The sequence below is a fragment of the Schistocerca serialis genome, chromosome 9 (genome assembly GCF_023864345.2).
Source record: "Schistocerca serialis cubense isolate TAMUIC-IGC-003099 chromosome 9, iqSchSeri2.2, whole genome shotgun sequence".
In the NCBI taxonomy this organism is placed as follows: domain Eukaryota; kingdom Metazoa; phylum Arthropoda; class Insecta; order Orthoptera; family Acrididae; genus Schistocerca; species Schistocerca serialis.
In genome coordinates this window covers 495,824,603-495,844,209 of record NC_064646.1, presented here as the reverse complement: position 1 = coordinate 495,844,209, position 19,607 = coordinate 495,824,603, and the positions used below count along the sequence as shown (strand labels likewise).

Genomic DNA, 19,607 nt, shown 5'->3' with positions numbered 1-19,607 from the left:
CACACATAATTGGTGCCGACATGAGCGACCACCTGCAGATGGGTGCACCCTGTATCCTTCATGGCAACCGGAAGGACCCCTTCCACATCTGGAATGACTCCCCCCGGTATGCACACAGAGTGCACATTGGTTTTCTTCCCCTCTCTTGCTGCCATTTCCCCAAGGGGCCCCATTACACGGCTGACGTTGGAGCTCCCAACTATCAGTAAGCCCACCCTCTGCGACCGCCCGGATCTTGCAGACCCGCCCGTATAAATAAGGACGGAGCGCCTGACGCATAGCAATGGCTACCTGGTAAAGCTTAACTGCTAAGCTTACGGCTCGAACCAAATTACTGTAGCTGTATCATCATTCATTCAGCCTAATTGTGTCTCAAATTACAATGGACCATCTTTGTTTTGATTTGGAGGTGCAGCCTAAAACTTTTCTCTCCCCTTGAATTTCTAGTCTCAAATTTCAGGTGCAGCTTAGATGCGGGAAATTTTTTTTTCTTGATTTCGAGACTCATTTTTCAGGTGCGGCTTAGATTCAAGTGTGGCTAAGATTCAAGTGTGGCTAAGATTCAAGTGTGGCTAAGATTCAAGTAAATACGGTACCTACAAAAATACAAAATGGACACAACATGTTGATGTATATTGTCAGCAGATTCTGACTCTTTACAATAAATATGTTTTGAGAAAAAATTGGGGCATTATTTATTGAATGACCCTCGTATATTTTATACTATGGTTTTAGTAACTTTATATTTTGTCCTACTGTTTTATCAATTTTATTTCCTGACAATTTCATTATACATTGCATGTTTTGCTTTTATTGTTTGCTTTTTACCAGGCTTATCTTAGCTAATGCCGTGAATAATTTAGGTGGTTTTAGCGCTACTGGTAGCAGATGGCATTTGGGAGGAAACACGGGAGTGCAGCCATGTTGTTAGCTATGATGTCTTCAACTATCCTTCCCACCCTTGGTAATAGTTCCAGTGGCAGGGGGCTACTCTCCGATGTTTATGTGTACGTAGAAGTACCATTACAGTTCGCACAGCAGTCTGCTGACCAGTTGTGCTGGATTTCCACAATATGCTGCAGGCTGAGCACTTATATGTTAACTTTCGTTTGAGGTTCACAAATTGGTGTTATATGACTTTTATGCCTTCATTTTAACTTCTTAAGCCCATGCAATGCCTATTTGTTTGCAGTTGCTTCATAGGTTGTGTTTAGCTGGCAATGTGTGCTTGTTTGCTGTTGCACTCTTTTTTTTTTCAGTTAGGTCCCGTTTACCTGGTGTGGTACTGGTTGACTCTGAACCTTTTCATGCCTCACTTGTACAGGATCTTGCACGCTACTTGATAAATTTGCTGGACTTTTTTCATGACTGGTATGACTCTCTCGTACACAATGAAGATATAACCTGATGTTCACGTTTGTATGGGCTCTTTTAATGTTAATTAATTGTATGAAGAATCTTTCTTTGTTTTCTGGAATTTACATCCTGGAAACCAGATCATGTATATTATTTTATCAAAATAAAGGATTTGTTGACTAAAACTGGAGCAGATCTATTCATCACAAAAAACCATTTGTGACGGTTTACAGTCTCGTTTTCTTGCTCTTATTAAAAGCAGTAAGACACAACTGACAAACAGCTGTGTACCACTAAATTCTTGGGGGTCCACAATGCATGTCATATGTGGACAAATCTCCTTTGCATCTTTTATGGCACCATTTTTTTTTTCAGCCATTAAAACAAACATATTGTGAAAACAAAAATTGCCAATGTACAGTCATCCACATGCTCCAGTGCATGCACAGAAAGGACAACACACTGCCTCTATTTTAAAGCAACACAAGTAGTTAATTAACTTTTTATGTTGAAATTTATTTGGTCCAAAAATAAAATTAAAATCATATTCTCAATATTTTATTTCATTTTGGTGGAAAAGTAAGATGACAAATATAATTACAAAGCAATAAAGTTTTCATACAAGGGAACTACACTAATTATTCACCAGCATCATCCTCATGTTACTGACATGTGTTTTGCATGCATAATACAAGTTGCAGTTGTGTCTGTGCTTAACTCAAGAGAAATACAATTTCCCAGAGATATGAGCGTCCATGAACACAAATTTTATTAAGAGAACTGTCTTTCCTTTCTCCACTTCACTATTCTGGAATAGAAAACAAATACATCTTCGCAAATCTGCAGCTGAATGTCTACAAAAGAACATGTTTACCACAGGAAGACCATACATTTAACAGTACAGCAGCTGGTTACAAGTGACTCTGTACACACGCACACATGGAGAATGTTCCCGTCAGCAGTGTTTGACACCTTTTCATGACACTTGTAATACTGCTGGGTACAATATGAAATTGCAATGGCTCCATTATGTGATAGCAAATAAACATGCCCTTCACAAGACAAAAATTGACAAGTGTAACACATAATAGTTTCCCAAATTGTTACATAAATAAGAGAAAATATTATTTACATATACTGATACTCAGTAACTATATTTTCTGATAACTAGTCTGCTCTCTGTCCCAGAGTTTTGCCTACATTTTTATGAAGTATAAGTATTGAAATAAGTCAATGGCATTAGTGCACACACAATCTTATGAGTGACAAGCACATAAATTCTTAATGTATTTAATGACAATCCACAAGTTACAGAAACTATACACATTAAAAAATAATACAAATATTGCTCTAGAAGAAATAAAAACTCTGAATGAAAATGAATACATGTATTTATATATTGATGAATCTTAAACATCTAAAATGAGATCACAGTTCTTAGGAAACACTGATTTTATGAATAATCTTACACATCAGGGTTTTAGAGGTGTTAACAAATGATTTCCTCTCACAGACAAATATGAAGTGGATAACCATTTCTGACAGTTTTCCAGAACAGTAGATATTAAATTAAAACCATGAACATCGTTACAAGGTACAATTCTTAAAAGTAATGAAGACTGTAACAAGTTTAAAATGCTGTGGGAGTTACAAAAGCTGGGAGTGAGGGGGGCAAAATAGGTAGAACATATATTATCCACTTGCTTTCTAAATACTGTATGTGAACAAGTACACAATATAAGCAAGTATTAAATAATCAATAAAACAATTAACAATTCACAGATAAATCAATATACTGGAAAAATCACCATGTATAGACCGTAGTACTTGCAGACAAAAAAAAAGGTAAACTATTTTAAAATTACTGCCACTCCAAGAAAATAAATGTTTACATACCATTCAAACATAAATTTAGCAATGCAACTGACATCTCACATACAAGTGTTGCTGCTCAACTTGAGGGAGAGCTGTGCCATTAAGTGTGACACCAAACCCCAATGAAATGCTTGCTACTTTAGTAGTGTTAGGAATGGCCTTCAGAAACCATTAATAATTGATCCATGGCTGTATGCATGCACAGGACGATTTGAGGCTTCAAATTTAAAATCAAGGCAGAAATCAAAAAGTGCATTGGTACTTGAAATATCACATCCAGCAACTACAAAATTTAAAATATAAAATTAATAAACAAGGAATTACTTTCTGTCACTTGACAATGCTGTTTATTATGGAAGACGTTTCCAGAAGGGTGGAAACAAACAGAACACAGCACTGCAATTGCAGCCATTTAAGAGACTATTGTCAAACGATGAAGTGCAGTGCATATTATGGTAGACCCAACTACAGCATAAGATGTTTGTACATAGAGGTGGAAGACATTAAAAATGATTTATGACAAATATATACTGATGTGAACAAGGAACCAAAATGAAAGAAGAAAAGTTACGTGAACTCCAGTAACTTAAGTTTCTTTTATAAAAACTTGTAAATAAAATACGAGAGTAAAATAGTGTGATAGGAGATGGCTATATAACGTGTATATGAAAAGCATCCTTGCATTACCATTAGTAGCACGACTGGATGTTAAATTCTTCAATGGTCGGATGATCCACCTTGCTATGTAGTGTAATATGAAGAAGTTACATACAACAGAGGAAAATTTTCTTTTCAGTCTCATTTCCAACTAATGCAATAATGTAACAACCTCATTAATAGTATAACAATGTTTCAAAACACAAATGGTGACGGAAAACACAATACAAGAAATTTGTAGTTTCTGAAGAAAGCAACAATAAGTTTCATATCACTGTTGGACTATCAAGAAAGATTACAAAAATTGCAGTCAATTACACTAAATAATTAACAACTAGTTGCAGAGAGCAATAAATGGTAACCAAAAGGCTCTGCACACACAAGAATTTCTGCTAAACATAACACAAATAAAACAAAACAGCAATACTTCGAACCTGCACTGTGATGCTGTAAAGTAGCTTTTTATGTAACTCCTCATTAATGGTCCAGTTAAAATGCACTACTACCAGAATTTTATACATGAGTAGGCAATCATAATTTGTCAACAAACACGCAGAGAGAGTTTCTAGGATCTCTTTGACACAGTAAAAATAGCTATGTGCCCTGAACAGCACCACATGGTGGCTGGATGTCAAACTCCTGCTCCTGTTTTCTGTCTAAACCGTCATTCATTGTCAACGTTTGACAATGTGTCAATTGAGCATCAACTAAAAATCACATAAAATTATTTATGCTGCACATTGCTTATCAAAAGCCTTTCACATTTTGAACAGAACACAAAATTGTGGAGGATCAAAATCTCAAGGGGGAAACACTGCACAGCAAATATTAGTCCCTGTTTTATTCCACATGCTATATTTTGAACGAGCAGCATGACTAGGAGAAAAATAAGGGAAGGATGGGGGGAAAGTAAAACAAGGTAACATCTCAGTACAAATACACTGTCTTCCGTTGCATACCAAACTTGAGAAATTTCATCTCAAAATATGAAGCACATAGCCATTCTCACTTGCCATTTGATAAAGTCATGTGTCTGAAAAACTCGTCATCATAGATAATTACTATCATTTTCTGAGATGTAAAGCAGGGGCATCCACATGCATTTGTATGCAGAAGAAATTATTCGCTACCCTCCACACGTAAGTTAAAACTAGGATTTAAACATGCAAAAATGTCTGCACTTTATCTTTCACTTGCAAAGTTCTGCAAACTCAGGTACATCCTATTTAATATTCTCTCTCTCTCTCTCTCTCTCTCTCTATCTCTCTATCTCTCTCTCTCATTCTCTCTCTAACATTAACACTGGTATCTTACAGGAAATGGATTATGCACATCAAGATTTTTCAGCACTAATAAATATTACAGAGGCCAATACAACTAACACAAAAATATGTACTAGTATAAATCAAATAACTAACTAATGGTGGAATACTGATACAATATGTGAAAAAGAAGAATGATTGACAACAGTCCAAGAAACTAAAAAAAAAATATGCCAAATTGTGAATTTTCACCCTAAGGCACTTTGAAAATGTCCTAATTCTTTCCACCATAAAATGAAATATACACCAAAAAGAAAACAAATTACAATTTGTATGCCAAGATACTGTGGGGAAAGAAAGTATTCCCAAGTCTGCTCGGCTGCACAAAACCTAACCCCTTTTCAATTGATTCAAAACTTGAATCCAGTTGGTTAGCAATCACTTTCTCACAAAATGCTGATATCACTGTCCTGGAAAAGAAAGAAAGATAACACTTAGAATATATTTGTAACTGTGAAGACTCATTATTCCTAGACATTTTTGAAAGTTTTCTTCTTCCAATTTTTACACCAAAGAGATCAGAAGTGAGCTCTCAAAATAACAACTTTCCCCACAAAACATTTAACTTGTTTCTTTATGTCCATGCTAACAAGACAGCAAAGGTCTTGTTCTTTTGCTGGCAACATAAAATAACATGTAGGCACCACATATCAATTTTCACTGCCACAGCATTACAAGAACATAATGTAACAGGTGTCATATCCTATATTGCTTCTACACCTGCAGCCTTACAGTTTCAGGTGAAAAGTGACAGTTTACCATTACCAATACAAACCTTAATTAACAGAGAAGTCCTGTCCTTGCAATACACTATTTCCAAGATCTTCAAGCAAGACATCCTTCCAGACCCATACACGACACAGGAGGAGTCAAGAAACAGTCTGTAAAAGCACAACTGCTCCCCAGCTTGAGCTGTCAAGTGTTCAATGTGTAGGGGACCTTCCTGTGACCTTACAGGTGAAGCAACCACCCAATATTTAACCTCACCAACACTTTACTATTTGAAGCAGTCTCCCTTACGCAAAGTTCAAAAAATTAAATTGGGACAGTATATATGAGAGTCTGAATAGATATTAAAACCTCATTATTAGACAAGCTTCTACAGCCTGTTGATGATCAACTGTAAAGTTACAAAGTGTGGTATGAGAGCCAACAGCTCACGAAATTGTTCAATATCAGGAGCAGGAAAATAGGTTCTCTATGTCTCTTAGGTATATAAAACTGATAGTGCATTCCAAACACAATACTGGAAATCAGCCGTAAAGAAATGACTATTAACATTTTGTAAGGTGTGCTCTGAAATTACACCTAAAAAACTGCTAAACTATTTATGACTTCCACATGTATTACAACTAAACCAATCAAAAGCACATGTACAGTTCAGCTGTGCCCAGCACAATCAAGTTATCAATGGAAGAATACTACTCCCTGAATGTGTATCAAGCATAGCTGATCAATCTATTAGTCTTAATAACCCAAGTAAGGTGACAGTTCACTTTCAGTTTAAGGCCCTCTTTTACACTGTCTAGAAAAAAGGCATTACAGTGCCCTGGCTTCAAGACAGCCGTAGCAATCAGCTTGCCCCACAAGTGTGAGAGAGAATCTCTTTAAAGCTGCTGTTACTGTGTCACACTAAATTATGACAGTACTAGGGACCACTTTAAGTGTTCAGATATATTGTAATTTACACACAGAAAAAATTAGTCATATTCTTCTAACTTGCTGAACCAAAAATGCAATTCCTTTCCCACTGCAATTATCCCTGGGATCACTAGTGTCAACTGCTGTTGACCAGAAAGTGTCAACTGAAGAAATTATATCACTCCATCTTCCAGTACAACAATGCCAAGTGCAGACAGGCATTGAAATGTGTCAATTGATCCAAAAAACTGGTTCAATTACTGCACAATGAAAACACAATTTCACAAGAGCTTTCGGCTGCAGCCTTCGTCAGAACCCGCCCCCCCCCCCCTCCCTTCACCCCCCCCCCCCCCCACGCACACACACATGCAAGCAAGCAACCTCACACACAACTGTTGTGCATGTCTGCAAGTCAACATGTCATTTTTATGGTGATCAGCAATCTATCTTTTCCTTATTCCAACCTGAAAGCTCAGTCACTTTACTGCTCCAGGATGCCTTGATGTGGAACAGTTTCTCACAGGAGGAAAAAATTTTAGAGGAAGGTCACTGTCAGCTATGGTTTTACTCATTGCAACACAATCGATAAGAACACATTTTGCAACCCAGGGAACAATGACCACAACCCTTCCAGCAGATAAGATCCACTTCACTATTACAGTAAAGGGCCCCTGCACCCATCCACTGTTTTGATTGCATTTTGTTTCTGATAAGAAATAGTGGGCCCACAGCTCATCCACGCAGGGTTTGGTACAAAGTTGGATCCTACTTAAAACAGACTTCTAGTCATTCTTCAACAAATGCATCACCCATTATGTGCAAAGTTTTCTGATGGGTAATGCTCAAGGTAAAAGGCACTGTGCTCTCTTTAGTTACATCTATAACATCAGCTGTTTGATACAGCTTTGACAAATACAAATCAATATTATACACTTTTTCAATGTTTCATCTATGACTGCAATATTAGGAGACCGTTTATGTGGAACATTCCCAACTCAAGTACAATCACGTTTAAATCTGGAGGCTTGTTTACTGAATGTTTAAAATGAGGCTGCTGGTCCTCACGAGTTTCCATTGGTGATAAACCTTCTAAATCAAATGATTTGGCATGGTACCCCAGTTTATACTTCTGAATGAAGCATACACAACAACACTACTTCAACTGTCACATTAACAAAAAATTATGAGAACTTCAAACACAATTTTATTTCTGTTGAGGCAGAGCTGTATGAAGGACACTGAACAGTCACAACCAAAAATTGAAACAATTTATTCATAAAGGGATCATTAACACAGTGAAAACAAGTATCTCTAAATACATTCGGTACATATGAAATTTATAAGTTCCCCCAGCTGTACACTACTACTCCTCCCCCTTCCCCGACCCTTCCAGATTACTGCTGCCACCCCACATGACAGTTGCACTATGGCCAGAGCTGCTGAAATTAGCAGTCACATGTGCTTGATTGTGTGCAAGAATGGTGTGTGTTTCTCTGTTGCTCTTTTGCTAATGGTTGGTTTGTGGGAGTAAAGGGACCAGACTGCTACGGTCATCGGTCCCTTTTTCCAAGTACTAAAATCACCCACAGAGAATAAAAAACGATTAACAAAATAGAGCACAGACGACACAGAACAAGAGAAACTGAGACAAAGACCAGACAAAACGAACTAAAAGCACACAGAGTGTGACGGTGGTTGGCCGACCATAGAAATAAAAAAGGAAAAGCCAACCACTTAAAACACATTAAAAAATCAGTTTAAAACCGGAGGCCAAATGCCAGAATCGACACAAAACAATAAGATGAAACAGAAACACTTAGATCAAATTATAAAAAACCCCTGCCCGAATAAAACGTAAAACTAAGTCAGCCGTAGCAGAGTCATCTGTTAAAAGGGCAGGGAGCGTGTCAGGCAGTGCGAACGACTGCCTGAGCACAGCTAAAAGCGGACACTCCAATAAAATATGGACGACAGATAAAACGGAGCCGCAGCGACATAGGGGTGCGTCCTCACGACGCAATAAGTGGCCGTGCGTAAGCCGAGTGTGCCCAATGCGCAGCCGGCAGAGGACCACAGACTCCTGGCGGGAGACCCGAATGGACGACCGCCACACAGTCGTCGTCGCCTTGATTGGACGGAGTTTGTTGGGCGTGGGCAGATTGCGCCATTCAGCGTCCCAAACCGAAAGAACTTCGCGGCGTAAGACTGCCCACAAATCAGTCTCCGGGAGGCTAATCTCCAGAGATGATTTACTAGTGGCCTCATTCGCCAGGCGGTCAACATTCTCATTGCCAGGTATCCCAACATGGCCTGGGGTCCACACGAAGACCACAGAGTGGCCGCAACGCGCAAGAGTATGCAGGGACTCATGGATAGCCATCACCAGACGAGAACGAGGAAAATACTGGTCGAGAGCTCGTAAACCGCTCAGGGAATCGCTACAGATAACGAAGGACTCACCTGAGCAGGAGCGGATATGCTCTAGGGAACGAAAGATGGCGACCAGCTCAGCAGTGTAAACACTGCAGCCATCCGGCAAGGAACGTTGTTCAGAATGGTCCCCTAGAGTTAGCGCATACCCGACACGACCAGCAACCATCGAACCATCAGTGCAGACAATTCCAGAACCCTGATACGTGGCCAGGATGGAATAAAGGCGGCGGCGGAAGGCCTCTGGAGGGACTGAGTCCTTCGAGCCCTGTGCCAAGTCGAACCGAAGGCAAGGGCGAGGAACAAACCACGGGGGTGTATGCAGAGGTACTCGGAAAGGAGGTGGAACAGGGAAAAACCCAAGCCCGGAGAGAAGCTCCTTGACGCGTACGGCGATCGGACAACCCGACCGGGGCTGACGGTCTGGCAGATGGACGACTGACTGCGGGAACAGGACACGGTAATTTGGATGCCCGGGCAAGCTAAAAACATGGGCAGCATAAGCAGCCAGTAATTGTTGGCGTCGTAACCGCAGTGGAGGGACGCCTGCTTCCACTAGTATGCTGTCCACAGGGCTGGTGCGGAAAGCACCAGTGGCAATGCGTATCCCGCTGTGGAGAATGGGGTCCAGCACCCGCAACGCAGATGGGGATGCTGAGCCATAAGCCAGGCTCCCAAAATCCAGACGGGACTGGATTAACGCCTGGTAGAGCCACAACAGGGTAGATCGGTTGGCGCCCCAGCGGGTGTGGCTCAAGCATCTCAGAGCATTTAGATGCCGCCAACACACCTGTTTAAGCTGCCGGATATGAGGCAGCCAAGTCAACCAGGCATCGAAAACCACCCCTAAAAACCTGTGTGATTCCACCACTGAAAGAAGTTCGCCGGCAAGATAAAGCCGCAGCTCCGGGTGGACAGTACGTCGCCGGCAGAAATGCATAACGCAGGTCTTGGCTGCCGAAAACTGGAACCCATGAGCTACAGCCCAAGACTGCGCCTTGTGGATAGCGCCCTGTAGCTGACGTTCAACAGCTGCAATGCCAGTAGAGTTGTAGTAAAGGCAGAAGTCGTCAGCATACAGGGAAGCGGAGACAGAATTTCCCACGGCCACAGCGAACCCGTTAATGGCTATTAAAACCAGGCAGACACTTAAAACAGAACCCTGTGGCACACCGGTCTCCTGGACGTGGGAGGAACTATATGAGGCCGCGACTTGCACACGGAAGGTACGATATGACAGAAAATTTCTGATAAAGATCGGCAGAGGGCCCCGAAGACCCCATCCATGAAGCGTGGAAAGGATGTGATGACGCCATGTCGTATCGTACGCCTTCCGCACGTCGAAAAAGACAGCGACAAGGTGCTGACGGCGGGCAAAGGCAGTACGGATGGCCGACTCCAGGCTCACCAGATTGTCGGTGGCAGAGCGGCCTTTATGGAACCCACCCTGAGACGGAGCCAGAAGGCTCCGAGACTCCCAATTCAAGCGCCGGCTCACCATCCGTTCGAGAAGCTTGCAAAGAACGTTGGTGAGGCTAATGGGGCGGTAACTGTCCACCTCCAAAGGGCTCTTGCCCGGTTTTAAAACGAGGATGACAATGCTCTCCCGCCATTGCGATGGAAACTCACCCTCGACCCAGAGATGGTTGTACAGGTCGAGGAGGCGTGACTTGCAGTCCACTGAAAGGTGTTTCAGCATCTGACAGCGGATGCGATCTGGCCCGGGAGTGGTATCAGGGCAAGCAGCAAGGGCACTGTGAAATTCCCACTCACTGAATGGAACATTGTAGGATTCAGAAGTGTGGGTGCGAAAAGAAAGGCTCCGACGTTCCATCCGCTCTTTAATGGAGCGGAAGGCCTGGGGGTAATTCGCAGAAGCGGAACTCATAGCAAAATGCTCTGCTAAGCGGTTTGCAATGATGCCGGAGTCGGTACAAACTGCTCCATTCAGTGAGAGCACAGGGACGCCGACAGGGGTCCGATAGCCATAGAGGTGTCGGATCTTGGCCCAGACCTGCGATGGAGAGACATGGAAGCCAATGGTGGACACATACCGCTCCCAGCACTCCTGCTTGCTTCGGCGGATAAGGCGGCGGGCCTGCGCTCGCAGCCGTTTGAAGGTGATGAGGTGTTCAATGCAGGGATGTCGCTTGTGACGCTGTAGGGCCTGCCGGCGATCTTTAATCGCTGCAGCAATCTCAGGCGACCACCAAGGCACAGTCCGCCGCCAAGGGGACCCAGAGGAGCAGGGAATGGCAGATTCGGCAGCAGTAACGATGCCGGTGGTGACCGATTGAACCACTGCATCAATGTCATCATTAGAGAGAGGCTCAATAGCGGCAGTGGAGGAGAACAAGTCCCAGTCAGCCTTATTCATAGCCCATCTGCTAGGGCACCCAGAAGAGTGACGCTGTGGTAGTGACAGAAAGATCGGAAAGAGGTCACTACCACACAGGTCTTCATGCACACTCCATTGGACAGACGGTAAGAGGCTAGGGCTACAGATTGAAAGGTCAATGGCGGAGTATGTGCCATGCACCACACTGAAGTGTGTGAAGGCACCATCATTTAAAACCGAGAGATCGAGCTGCGACAATAAATGCTCAACGGTGGCGCCTCGACCTGTTTCCACTGACCCACCCCACAGAGTGTTATGGGCGTTGAAGTCGCCCAACAGCAAGAAAGGTGGCGGCAATTGGGCTATCAGCGCAGCCAGGACATGCTGCGAGACATCACCATCCGGTGGAAGGTAAAGACTGCAGACGGTAACAGCCTGTGGCGTCCACACCCGAACAGCGACAGCCTCTAAAGGTGTGTCGAGAGGGACAGACTCGCTGTGCAGAGAGTGAAGGACATAGAGGCAGACGCCACCAGACACCCTTTTATATGCTGCTCGGTTCTTATAATAACCCCGATAGCCATGGAGGGCGGGGGTTCGCATTGCTGGAAACCAAGTTTCCTGAAGAGCAATGCAGAAGAAACGGTGAAGGCTGATAAGTTGGCGGAGCTCAGCTAGATGGTGGAAGAAACCGCTGCAGTTCCACTGGAAGATGGTATTGTCCATGGCGGAGAAAGGCGTGACGGGACTGGGAACGCAGATTATGCCGCTGGGTCACCTGCTGCCTCCGATGGAGCAGCCGTGCAAGTGCTATCCATTGCATCTGAGGGACCGGCGAGATCGAGGTCCTCAGCGGACGCAAGGATCTCCACCTCATCGTCAGACGCAGAGCTTTTAGGTAGTGGTGGAGTAGGTGCCACCGCAGGGGTCTTGGTCTTACGGGTCTTCAAAGTCGTTTTCTCTAGCTGTTCCTTTGGTTGCCGTTGTTGAGAGGGCTTATTGGAGTCAGTCTCCGGGACCGAAGAGGATCGCGAAGCCCATCGACCAGTGACCTGAGGCGTCTGCAGCCACTGGTTGGTGTCTGCTGTGCCGCTGGTAGGAACCTGGGAAGGGAGTGACCCAAGGGATCCCTTCCGAGCGAGAGAAGCCGAAGAAGACTTACGCTTCTCCGGCTTAGAAGTGCGGACTGGCGTCCCCAGTGGTTTAGTGGGTGCTGCTCCTGAGGTAGATGGTGTGGGAGCAACAGCGAGAGAAAGGGCCCCAATCGTCAAGGGGGCAGGTGAGGTCCTCTGACTCTGAGAGCTGACGGTATGACTTGCAGCTGAAGGAGCTGGAGCAGGAGTGACAGTGGAGGCATAAGATGACATCATTCGCACGGGATGTAGCCGTTCAAATTTCCGCTTAGCTTCAGTGTAGGTCAGTCGGTCCAGGGTCTTATATTCCATGATCTTGCGTTCTTTCTGGAAGATGCTGCAGTCTGGCGAGCAAGGTGAATGGTGCTCCCCGCAGTTGACACAGATGGGAGGTGGGGCACATGGAGTATCGGGATGAGATGGGCGTCCACAATCTCGACATGTGAGGCTAGAAGTACAGCGAGAGGACATGTGACCGAACTTCCAGCACTTAAAGCACCGCATCGGGGGAGGGATATAGGGTTTGACGTCACATCGGTAGACCATCACCTTGACCTTCTCTGGTAATGTATCACCTTCGAAGGCCAAGATGAAGGCACCGGTAGCTACCTGATTGTCCCTCAGACCCCGATGAACGCGCCGGACGAAATGTAAACCACGGCGCTCTAAATTGGCGCGCAGCTCGTCATCAGACTGCAAAAGTAGGTCCCGATGGAAAATAATACCCTGAACCATATTTAAACTCTTATGTGGTGTGATGGTAACATCCCCCAACTTGTCACAAGCAAGTAACCTGCGTGACTGGGCAGAGGATGCCGTTTTTATCAAACCTGATCCAGAGCGCATTTTGGACAAGCCCTCCACCTCCCCAAACTTGTCCTCTAAATGCTCTACAAAGAACTGAGGCTTCACGGATAGAAGCGAGTCACCATCAGCTCTGGTACAGACAAGATACCTGGGCGAATACACGTCACTGTCATTCATTGCCTTTCGTTCCTCCCATCGTGTGGCCAGGGAGGGGAACGATTTGGGGTCATAAACGTTAGCTTTAAAATGAGCCCTCGAACGCTTAGAGACTGCTGGTGGCTGGCCACCAGCGAGAGATGATGTACCACGCTTCATTGCGGGTCATCCGCCCTGATGCCACCTACTCCGACCAAGGGCCCTCCCCACGGGCGCCACCCAGCCGCAGCAATAGCCACCTGGCAGGATGGCCATTGCCGGGAGTCCTGATGCCCCAGGAAGATGGGCATCTACTCCTTGGCATACGTGGGGAGTTAACGGCGCAGGCATCAGTAGAGCGATCCCTGTGTTGTCAGGGGGCTACAACCAACAGGGTACATGGCGGCCCCACCGCAACGGACTGGCTACCGTGCTGGATCTTAGGAGCAAAAATGTCCAAGGTCGTCGTCGCAGTTAAAAGCAACACTGCGGAGTGCAGCGTGGTAATCGCACCCAGGGACGGATCCTCGCCCAAGAGATGGAAAACGAGCGGGACACCATTGCAACGACGAAAAAGCCGGCTAAAGGTCTCAATGCACCACGGATACAGCGCACCATGTAAGGCGCCCTTCCCCAATTGGCTCGCTCTTCAGAACAATTTAGAAAGATGGAGGTCAAACCCGAGAGGGGACCATCACATAAGGCCGAAACATTTGAGACTCCTTTTAGTCGCCTCTTACGACAGGCAGGAATACCGCGGGCCTATTCTATCCCCCGAACCCGCAGGGGGGCTCTTTTGCTAATGAAGGCTGCACCCATATGCTTTGGGTAAGTGTCTTAATTGTGTATGACTGCAACTTAACATGTGTTCTTTACAGTTTTTAAGTACCAAACTATCTCTTCCTACACTGTTAAATTTATAAGAACCTTTTTTCTGAGGATATGAGAAATGGTTGGCCATAGCCTTGCAGAAAAACCATCCCAGAATTTGCTGAAATTTAGAAAACCCACAGAAACCTAAATTGGATTGATCAGACAGAGCAAATTCCATTCTCATGATTATGAGATGAGTGTCGTAACACCTAATCTGCCTGATTTGGTTGGTAAAGAATGACAGCACGCGTCAAGCGGATGACCACTGATTACAGGTTCCTGTAATAGCTGGCACTATAAGCATACCGACGAAAAAAGTATGGTATATTTTAAATCCAGAACTAACAATAAGAAACTCTGTAAAGGAGGTATGATGAATTTGTTCGACAATGACAACAGCAAATTCAAAACACTTTTCTTACGAGTGACTGTCACAACTTAGAAACAATCCTAATTATTGCATGTGTGTGCAGATTTGTTATTGTGGACAGGATGCAGGCAACTTCTTTTCACATGAAAAATGTGAATTACAGCAGTAGGTAGAAGCCAATGAGTTAACACCAAAATGGCGAAGCCAATTTCATCTGCTAGAAAGATTTTGTGAAACGCAAATGGACTTCTTTCTTCCTTAAAAACAATATACAAAAAATACTAAGTGATTATTCTGGACCAACTAAATGCAAAGAACTTATAATGAGCAGCCCGAACTTCAAAAGAAGGAAAGATGAAGAATCAGGATAATGCAGTAACCAACAAATGTGGTTTGGCAGCAGGATAACATGGGGATTAGTACATCAAATAGTTAAAACACCCATCCTCCTACTCGCCTGATCTGACAGTCTGACATCCACCAACATCTACAGAGTTCTGACTTGAAAATGAAGAGACTGGAGTTGGAGATTTTGCAGATCTTCCAGAAACATACTTAAAGGACCGAATCTATTCAATGGATATTGGATAATTAGCACTGTCCTAAAAGGGGAATGTGTTACAAAATAAGGGTATTTATGAACTAAGAGCTAGCCTTTCACTGCCTGATCAAATAATTCTCTCCTTGTCCTCACAATAGTTTCCGAAGAGACATGTCAATTAGGAAATCTGGTGTAATCCTTTATCTATGTTCAATAAAGAGACCATAAGATTTATCCACAACGGATGGAAAATTAGAAATTAATATCACTGATGTGGACAACACCAGCGACTGAGCACCACACTTCATACAGCAAGAGAAGGGCCCAACAGCTGGAGTGCTGCTACCAGTTTTTAACCATGAAGCACAAAAGGCTGCCAGTGTCTACAGAGCTGTGGCAACACTGAGGCACTGCCAATGACATGTATACAAAATTGTGTTACATGATTGGTTGTGGCAGAAGCATGAAACAGCAGCACCAAGCTCACTTTTAAGTTCACGGATGTTCTTTCAGCTTAACTATATCCAAGTTGGGCAAGGAAAGAGAAAGAAACTGCTATGGCCTTACTCAAGAAATTATCTCAATATTTGTATGAAGTACCTTAGCAATGCACAGAAAACATATTTTATAGCTTATTAATAGAGGCTTTTCATTGCTCAACAATAATACTAAGAACTTATTATGTAGACTCCTCCATCCCCTAGTCACGCAAGGTATGGGGGTATGCAAGATAATATCTTTGAAGTTTGGAAGGTAAGAGAGGTATTGACAGAAGTAAAGCTGCAAGGGCAGGTCACAAGTCATGCCTGAGTAGCTCTGTTAGTACAAGCATTGCGCTTAAAGGCAAAGTTCTGACTTCGAGCACTGGTCTGGCAACAATTTCAATCTGTCAGGCATTGCAGGTTAGAGGATGAACATTAAAGAAATGTGAGGCTAAAGCAAAAAGGATGTAAAATGCAAACTGGGAATACAAGCAAAAGAATTTCTGAAAAAAAGCAATACTTTACAAACAAATATAAATTTAAGAGTTCAAAAGTTTTTTCAAAAATTATCAGTCTCTGTGTAGCACTATATAGAAGTGAATCTTTTGAAATATGGTGTTATAGAAAAATGGTTAGATTGCTAGAGCTGATAACTATTGTTATTATAACAATAACCATTATTATTACAGTCATTATTATTATGGCAAAGGCCTGGGGTTTCATATCGCGAATGCTGAGGAATGAGGAGTGGTAGGAGAAAAAACTCTTTAAAAAACCTGGATCCATCTGGCTCTGGATGGTAGCACCTTGTGAGCGCCTCTGCCTAGGATTACAGATAAAATGGTCTCAAAGGTGGAAGAGGAGTGTCAGTTCCCAAAGGCAGAGAGAATGGAAGAACTACTCTGTCAACACTTTTGGCATCCGCTCAGACCAAGCGGCTAAGGGTTAACATCTGTTCACCTAGTTGATGCAGTTGCAAACAAAGCTCTGAAACTGATCACTCTAGTTCTATTTATGTAGCAAGAGCTTGACTCACAAACCAAGAGTAGACATGAATCATGGTAGGAGTACTATTTATACTCCAGATGGTAACCAATCCACTAGTGTCCACCATAGCACTGCAGCTAGATTATCGGATTGAGGGCAGTTTGGTTCGTTGGTTGGCTCATTGCAAGGTCATGACCTAAGATGGCAGAAGCGTAGGGAAGAACTACATAAATAAAGACAAGGAGGGAGAGCAGGGAGGGGGGAGAAATGTTGACAACATGGGCACACACTCTTTAATTGCTTCGGCAACTTCTGGCAACCACCAAGGGACTTCCTTACGCCTTGGGCACTCTAAAGAGTGAGGGATCGATTTTCCACCGCAGAAGCGATTGTTGTAGTGACCTGCTCATCCTTGGCACCATGTGGGGGTGATTCGCCAGTGACAGCAGAGGTGAAGGCTTCCCAGTCTGCCTTGTTTAAAGCCTATCTGGGTAGGCGTCCATGGGCATGATGCTGGGGAGTGAGTGGAAGATGGGGAAGTGATCACTACCACACACCTGCTGCCACTGACTTCTTGCCTGTCTATATACATTGTGTCTGAGGGTCTAGCAAGATATAGGTCTACAGCAGATGCTATAATCTCCACCCCATCCTCAGATGCAGAGCTTGTAGGTAGCAGTGGTGTGGCTGCCACCACAATTTCCTCTGTCTTCGGGGTTTTCTTTTTGGATTTCTCTCGCTGCTCCTTGGGTTTCCTTGGCTGGGAGGACTTCACTGGCTCAATCTCCAGGACAGAGGATGAGCGTGAAGCCCTACGACCAGCTGCTACTGGGCTCTACAGCCAGTGGCGGGTGTCGTCTTTCCCACTAGCAGAAACATGGGAAGGGAGTGACCCAAGGGACCCATTCCTAGCGAGATAAGCTGAAGACGACTTACACTTCTCCGGCCTAGAAGTGGGGATGGACATCCCCAATGGTTGGAGGGGCAGGGGGGGGGGGGGGGGGGGGGCGCGTTGCTCCTGAAGTAGGTGGTGCAAGAGCAACAGGGAGGGAAGTGCCTCACACCATCAAGGGAGCAGGTGTGGTCTTCTGGCTCTGAGAGGTTACTTGGGTTGGCAGAGCTGGTGGTGCCAGACCTGTTGTACCGGCGGCGTAAGATGATGTCATATGCTCGGGATGCAGGCGGTCAAATTTTTTTGTTAGCCTCAGTGTAGGTCAGTCAGTCCAGGGTCTTGTACTCCGTGATTTTCTTTTCTTTCTTGAGAATCCTGCAGTCTGGCGAGCAAGGTGACTGGTGCTCTGCACATTTTACACAGATGGGAGGTGGGGCACAGGGAGCATTGGGATGCGAAGGATGTCCACAATCCAAACAGGTGACGCTGGAAGTACAGTGGGAACACATATGGTCGAACTCCCAGCACTTAAAGCACTGCATCGAGGGAGGGATATACGGCTTTACGTCACAGCGGTTGACCATAACCTTGATCTTCTCGGGTAAAATGTCACCCTCGAAGGCCAAGATGAAGGAACTGGTGGCAACCTGATTATCCCCCGGACCCTGGAAGACGTGCTGGATGAAATGGACACCTCGCCGCTCTAAATTGGCGCACAGCACACAGTCAGATTGCAAAAGAATGTCCCTTTAAAATATGATAACCCAGACCATATTTAAGCTCTTAAGGGGTGTGATGGAAACAGAAACATCCCCAGCCTGTCACAGGCGAGTAGTGCCTGTGACTGGGCAGACGATACTGTTTTGATCAAGACCGACCCTGACCTTATTTTGGACAAGCCCTCCACTGCCCCAAATTTGTCCTCTAAATGCTCCACACAAAACTGAGATTTTATCTACAAGAAGGATTCCTCATCAACTCTCATACATATGAGGTACCGGGATGAATAAGCTTCGCTGCCATCCTTAGCCTGGCGTTCCTCCCCTGGTGTGGCTGGGGCTTGCGATTTGGGGTGATATTTCTTAGCATTGAAGTTAGACCTTGACACAGAAATTTATTGTCAGCTTGGGATCCTGTGTAAAGAAACCCTTATTGGATTTGGGAACCTGTGGTAAAGAAACTCACCACTGGCTGCTGTTCTATAGCTGTCAGGTGTGGCCCCTATGGTGATGGAGATGCTGCTTTTCCCACATTAAAAGGTACCAGTATTAGTTAAGCCACTATGGACCATACCAACATTTTTAAACAATTTTTCACATGTACACCTATGTTCTACACTAATACGAAGCATGTTATACCTTAAACCAGAACTGTTAAGTTTATAACAAATCTGATTCTGTAGTTATAGCAGAAAAACAGACTGAAATACATCATGATGAGTTGCGACAAAAGAGTTTCTCAAGTTATTCAGACTTTATCTCTCTTCCTCGTCATCAAGACTTTTGATACTCCTTTCCCCAGAGAGTACTAGACAATTGTACAACACAAAAGATACCAGATTTAATTTGAGTACTAGTGGAATATCGGCCCATTTCCAATGCACCTTTATTTTGTTGTCATTTTTTAAGCTCACATTGCAAAACCAAACATAATTTTTTAGGTGGTCTAGAAAATGGCCCTTCTAATGAAAACTGTTTACGGGGAGTGAGAAAGGAATTTTTTTTTCACATTTTCGGATATTTACCTCATCATAAAATTTGTAATTTTG

At 44.0% G+C, this 19,607-nt stretch overlaps 1 protein-coding gene across 1 annotated transcript in view; it reads right to left on the bottom strand.

Annotated features, from left to right (window-relative positions):
• Positions 1–1,901: 1,901 nt before the first annotated feature.
• The window catches only part of LOC126419169 (lysine-specific demethylase lid), a 40,886-nt gene continuing 23,180 nt past the window's right edge, over positions 1,902–19,607 (bottom strand). The window contains exon 2 of the mRNA XM_050086296.1: positions 1,902–5,620. Coding sequence (XP_049942253.1) covers positions 5,597–5,620 — 24 coding nt within the window. The 3' untranslated portion in view covers positions 1,902–5,596. The remainder of the gene's footprint in view (positions 5,621–19,607) is intronic.